This window comes from Malaya genurostris, chromosome 1 (assembly GCF_030247185.1).
Source record: "Malaya genurostris strain Urasoe2022 chromosome 1, Malgen_1.1, whole genome shotgun sequence".
Taxonomy (NCBI): Eukaryota; Metazoa; Arthropoda; class Insecta; order Diptera; family Culicidae; genus Malaya; species Malaya genurostris.
The window spans coordinates 146,345,530-146,352,298 of NC_080570.1; the positions used below are offsets into that span (position 1 = coordinate 146,345,530).

The 6,769-nt window shown below is 41.8% G+C and overlaps 1 protein-coding gene across 5 annotated transcripts in view; it reads left to right on the forward strand.

Annotated features, from left to right (window-relative positions):
• The window catches only part of LOC131426090 (diacylglycerol kinase zeta), a 473,898-nt gene that overhangs the window by 455,677 nt on the left and 11,452 nt on the right, over positions 1-6,769 (forward strand). For all 5 annotated transcript variants that reach the window (XM_058588529.1, XM_058588531.1, XM_058588527.1 and 2 more), the window contains 3 exons: positions 1,563-1,626; positions 2,097-2,254; positions 6,598-6,761. In XM_058588529.1, the coding sequence (XP_058444512.1) occupies positions 1,563-1,626; positions 2,097-2,254; positions 6,598-6,761 (386 nt within the window). The remainder of the gene's footprint in view (positions 1-1,562; positions 1,627-2,096; positions 2,255-6,597; positions 6,762-6,769) is intronic.

A 6,769-nucleotide genomic window follows, 5' to 3' on the forward strand; every position in this document is an offset into this window, starting at 1 on the left:
CCTTTCAACCATTTTTTTCGCGCTCAAATTTTCCAGAGATGACTGAACCGATTTCAACAAACTTTCAACTCGTTTGAAAGCTACTATTGGGCCATTGATCAAGTTTGAAGATCAAGTGGCTGTAACTTCTGCTTCCGGAGATTTGATGGTATAAGTGACGTAACGGACAAAACCCATTGTATTCTTTGCGCTCATTTTTCTCAGAAATGGCTGAATCGATTTCAACAAACTTAGGCTTGTATGAAAGCTAATATTCAGCCATTAGTCAAGTTAGAAGATCAAATCGCTACGATTTTTGGTTCCGGAGATCTAATGGTATAAGTGACGCAAACAACAGAACGCATTTTTTTATTCGTCTTAATTTTTTCGAAGATGGCTGAACCAATTTCAACAAAATTAAGGCTCGTTTGGAAAATACTATTGGCTCTTTAAACAAGGTTTGATGTTCGAATGGCTGTCACTTACGGTTTCGTTGGTATAATGGCATGAGTGACATAAACGTCAAAACTCATTGATTTCTTGTATATGGACTAACCGATATCAATAATTTTAGACTCGTTCGAGATTACAATTGGGCTAACGATCGATTTAGAATATCATATGTCAAAAATTTCTAGTTTTGGGGATATAATCGCTAAAGTGACGCAATCGACAAAATATTTTTTAACCGTATAAGTTTTTCAGATAGTTTTTTTTTTACCAATTTTAAGTCTTAACAAAAAAATACAAAAAATCGACCTACTATGTTAATTGTACTGCCGCTTTACCGAAGTAATCTGCCTGTGTGGGATTCTGTTGAACCGCCTTCCTCCGTTAGCTGACAGAAACAAGCCATACTAACTGTGGCTGGCTTCGATCGCACGGACGGATTCACACTAATCAGTTGTTTTCCGCGGTAGCATTAGAATTAAATTGCCATCCTAGCTTTCACTGTAAATAGAGAACACCGTAAACCAAGTTGAAACCGTTGTTCCACAATTCCCGCATGCAACCCCCGCCTGCTTGCCTGATACTATGTATACAATTATCCTTCCAACAAAACAATTCACCTATCGCGCGCGTGGTCGCTCTGTCAGACAGGACAAACTGTCCTATCGTTGCTTTCTGATCGTAGCTCAAAAAAAAAAACAATTCAATAGCGGCCTACTTTGTTTTAATGCTGGCTGCAAGCAATCAAGTGTCAACACTCGCTAATTAAAATGTACATTTTTCTTTCCCGCCCCCGCTATCCCGCTACCGGATGCTGATGCTGTTTTCTACGATGCTGCAACCCACGACTGGCCTCGGTCTCGCCAACGGACCGGGTTTTCCTTCGGATCATTATGCCGTTGTCCCCATTCGCAACTTACCGGATAACGATGTTGTTGGTGATGGCGATGATGATGATGATGATGTTCAAACATTTGCATAACTCTCGGGGTGGAAACAACGTTGTGACTACGACTTCTACAACAACAACAACAACAACAACAACAACAACAAACACCATTCAACAACCCCTACGCTGCTGACCTGTCGGATGCGATCGCTGTGTGTCTGTGTGTGTATGTGTATGTGTACAGCAATCTGCTGGAGAAGACAACGGATGCCATAATTAAGGCGGCCAAAACGGGTGATTTAGTGATGGTAAGTAGGCATCTGGCGTCTGGAAAAGGGGTTTAAAACTTTTCCGGTTAGGGTTGAATGAAATTTTGCTGAAATTTTAGCCTCAACCTCCAGTCGAGCTTATGTCATTAGCATCGTGGTGGCGTTCCCACGCTCGCAAGGAAAACTTTAACTTTATTAGTTAGTGCCCGAGGCGAAACTGTAGACCAGAGAGAGAGAGAGAGAGAGAGAGAGAGAGAGAAAGCAAGAGAGTGTCGTTGAACGCGAAATATTGTTACCACAACAAAGTTAAATCGAAACCGATTCAATTTCCGCTTGTCGAGGAGTCTGACGGTGTAGCAGGATTTGTGTCCCAGATTTAGAACATTCGCCACTAGTCTAATTCAATGAAAACATATGTCATGTTTTGTTTTTTTTTTTTTTCAGGAAGCGCTTTTGACACATTGAAATTAAAAATATTCCCGTTTTGTTTTACCTTCTATTCTTTGCAGCTGAAAGACCTGCACCAGCAGGGATATTCGCTGCTGTCGATCGATTCGAGCGGTCAAACTGCGCTGCATCATGCGGCCCGGTGCGGCCACAAGGACATCGTGCGATATCTGATCTCGTATGCACCGAACTCCATCGTCAACATGATTGACAACGAATCGTAAGTAGGACAAATACTGACTGACTGACCTAACCAAACGTCAATTGATTCTATATATTTCTTCCATCAAATTGCATTCTGAAAAAAAAAATTATTCCTTGAAGCAAATCATTCGACAAACCATTTTTGGACTTCATTTACAAGTGTATGTCACATCGATGAAAAAAGTTTGATAATCTGATAGAGCTAGTCCTGGAAAGTACGGTGGATGTAAAATATTTCCCAACTGAACATTTTCTAATTGTCCTTCACCAATTTAGCGGCATGACACTTGATATTGGAGCTGGACCTGGTTTCTGCAACTGAGTTTCAAACTTGCGTCTGGACCTTGATTTTGGACGGTGACCTAAATTCAGAGTCTGAATTCTGTACCTCTAAACCTAGATTTTGGATACAGACCTGGATCTCGGCCTAAGCATGAATTGTGAGCTTGAATTCTAAACCAAAATTATGGAACTGGATTTTGAACCTGGATTCTGAGCTTTGATTCTGGGTTTTAACCTGGAACCTTGATTTTCTACCTGGATTCTGGTCCAGGATTCTGGATACTGGATCTGGAGTCTAAACATGGATTCTAGAACTAAATTCGAAATATGGACGAGGATCTAGATTCTGCACCTATCGCTGTGCATTGATTTTAGACCTGGGCCTGGATTCAAAACTAAAATTGTACAACTGGATTCTTGAATCTCGACTAGAGTTTAGGCCTGTGTTTTGAATCTGGATTCTGAGTCTGAATTTTGATCTTAGATTCTGAACCTAGGCTTGGACCATGACTTTGGATCCGTATTCTGGTCCTAGACTCTGAACTTGAATTCTTGAATGAAACTCTGGATTTGTACTCTGAATCTGGATTCTGTAACTAAATCTGGGTTTTGGGCCTTTAACAAAATCTTGAATTTGGATTTCAGAGCCAGTATTCCGGATCTCGATCTTGAAGCTGGACCTGGATTCCGACCAAAATTCTGAGACTGAGACTGGACATGGATTCAGGACCTTGATTTTAATCCCAGATTAGATTCTGGACCTGGATTCTGGAACTAAATTCTGGATCTTAATTCAGGAACTAGCTCTAGATATGGATTTTAGACCAAATTTCTCGGAAAGGATTCCAGACCGGTAATCTAGACTCGAATTCTAGACCTGTTTGCTGATCCGGGATTCTGGATCTTAATTCTAGACTTAAATTCTGAAATTAAACTCTAGATCTGGATTCTGAATTTGAGTTCTGAAAATGAATTCTGTATTTTGTATTCTAAACCTAGATTCTGAACTGAATTCTAGGCCTAGAACGGATTCTTGATTTGATCCTGCCTTCGGGACCTGGAGTCTGGAATTGGTATCTGAATGAAGCTTTTGGATCTGGATCCTAGTCTGGTTTTCTGTATCTGGATTCTGCATATGGTGTTTGGAACTAATTTTTGGTTGTTTGATTTTGAACCTGGAGCTGGATTTGGGACATGGATTCTAATCTTGAATTCCCAAACTTAATTATGGATCTATGGAGGTTGTTGATTTTGGATCCAGGCCTTGAATTGGTTTCTGGACCAGGATTCTGATGCTGAATTTTGGACCTGTACCAGAACTCTGATCCTAGATTCGGGACCTGGATTCCAAGCCTGAATCCTAAACCTGGGATTTGGAACCGGCATCTAAACGAGGATTGTAAATCTGGATTCTGGACCTACACCTGGACCTTTGTTTTGAACGTGGACTCTGGGTCTCGGTTCGGGAGTTGGATTCTGAAACAGCTTTCTGAACCTGTATTATGGATCTGGATTCTGATCCTAGAACTGGGCTTTGGATTTGGACCTAGACTTGGATTCTGGATCTGGTTTCTAAAACTGGATGCTGGTCCTGGAATCCAGATCGTAACCTGTCGGCTGGATTCTGCACCTTGATTTTGAACCAGCTTCCCGGACTTGGATTCTGGAATTGGCATCCGCAAGTTCTTGAGTTCAGAACCCGGATTTTGTATTTAAATTCCGAAATTGAAGTTTAGAAATGAGCTCTGGCTCTGCATTCTAAAATCGGAATTGTAATCCTGGATTCATGAACTGAGTTCTGGAAGTGAATTCTGATTCTGGTCCTAGAATCTAAATCTGGTTTCTGGAGTTTGACTCGATCCGGAATCCCGAACTAGTTTCTGAACCGGGAGCTGACCCTAGTTCTGGACCAAGATACTGGAGCTGGATTCTGGACGTAAATTCTAGCTCTGGACTCTCTACTCTGGTTTTGGATTTAAGACCTGAATTTTGAACCTAGATCCCGATTTTGAATCAATTCCAGAACGTTCGAAAATGTATGTTTATGTCGAAAAAATGCAGATGAAGCGCGTCGAATGCTCTCAGAAACTTACGGTGATGCTGCTCTGAGTAAAAGAACGTGTCGGGAGTGGTTTCAACGTTTTAAAAATGGTGATTTCGATGTCGAAGACGAACATGGTGGTGGAAGAGAAATAAACTTCAAAGATGAACAACTAGATGAAGATTCGTGCCAAACCCAAGAAGAGCTTGCCGCATCGTTGGGAGTGAGTCAGCAAGCCATTTCAAAACGTCTCAAGGCTCTGGGCATGATTCAGAAAGAAGGAAACTTTGTGCCGTACGAGTTGAAACCGAGGACATCTCGGCCTCACGTCGCAAAAGTGGTCAAAAAGTGGGTGGAAACGCTGAAATGGGAAGTCTTGCCCCACGCGCCGTATTCCCCAGATGTTGCCCCTTCTGACTTCCACCTATTCCGTTCGATGGCACACGACCTGGCAGATCAACATTTTCAATCCTTCGAAGAGTTGGAAAAATGGATTTCTTCATGTATAACGTCAAATGAGGACTCCATTTTTCGGTTCTGAACCGGGATTATTTACCTAGACCTGAACCTGAAGCCAAGATTAGGAAGCTGAAAATTTGATTCGGATCTGACTTCTGAACCTGACGTCTGAACCAGAACTTTGCTTCTGGATTCGGATTCTGACCCTTGTTTTTGAACCTGAAACCCGGACTGAACTGACTGAACCTGGCATCTGAACGAGGTTTGTGAATTTGGATTATGGACTTGAACCAGGATCTTGATTATGTACCTGTGGATTATGTGCCTCGATTCTGGATGCAGATTTCGCAACAGTATTCTGGATTCGGGTGCTGGACCTAGATTCTGGTCTTAGATACGGACTCTCGATTTTAACCTTAATCTTGATTCTGGATCTGGATTCTAGAACTGCATTCGGCACCAATTCTGGATTCTGGATCTGCATTCTGGAACTGATTCTGAAATTGAGTTCTGGAATCTTGATCCGGAATCTGAATTCTTGACCTTGACGTGACCCTAACTTTGGACCAAGATTCTGGACCTGAATTCTTGACCAAGATTTCCGACCCTGATTTTTTATCTGTCTTCTGGACGTAGCCCTGGACCTCGATTTTGGATCTGGATTCTGTACCTCGATTCTGATTCAAGATTCTGCAAAAGTAATCTGATCTCGGGGTCTGGGTTTTGGTCCAAGACTTGGACCTGAATTCTAGAATTGCTTGCTGGAACTGGAATCTTGTCTTGGATTCCGTAACTGATTCAGCACATGGATTCTCTATTTGAGTTCTGAAATTCTGGAATTGTGTTTTAGAGCTTAGCTCAGGCTTCAGGATCCGTAAGAGTTAAATCCTGGATCCATAAGACCTGGTCCTAGATTCTAGGTCTAGGTTCTGGAGTTGGATTCTCGAACCGGAAGTAAGTTCTGAACCGGATTTTCATGATATAGATCTGAACCTAACTTTGGACCAAGAATATGGAGTTATCCAGTGAACCTGAACTCTAGATGTGAGTTCTCGATCCTGATTTTGGATCTGGCTTCTGTGCCTGGATTCTACGCCAGTACTTGAACGATTTTGAAGCTTGATCGGATTGAACATAGAACTGATAGTTCTGAATATAGAACTGTACAACTGAGTTTTGGATCTAAATTCAGGATCTGAATTCTGGTCCTGGATACTGGACCTGTACTTTGGAACTCGGCTCTAAAACTAAATTCTGGTTCTTGATATTGGAACTGAAATTCGGACAAAAATTCTTTAGTTGAATTGTGCTCCTAGATTCTGAAATCGGAATCAGGTCATTACGTAGGTTAGAACTAATGAAGCAGATAAATTTTTACCCGATAGGGTCCATGGTAATGATATGTCACTTATTACATAAAAACTTGGATGCTCGTTGATTCCAAAAGTTAAGTTTTTATGGTTATCTCATACTACTGAGAAATTTTTCATTATGCCAATTCTAGACTCCAATTTTAGATAAATTTTTAAGCCTAACATAACAAAACCTTTAATTTAATTACTGCTTCTGTTTCACAGTGGCCAAACGGCTCTTCACAAAGCGGCCAGCAGTAAACGACGCAGCATCTGCTACATGCTGGTGGCGGCCGGTGCCAGTCTAATCATCCAGGACAACAACGGACGATCGGCCCGATTGCTGGCCCTGGCAGCCGAAGACCGGGAACTGGCGGCCTACCTTGAGAGTAAGTTT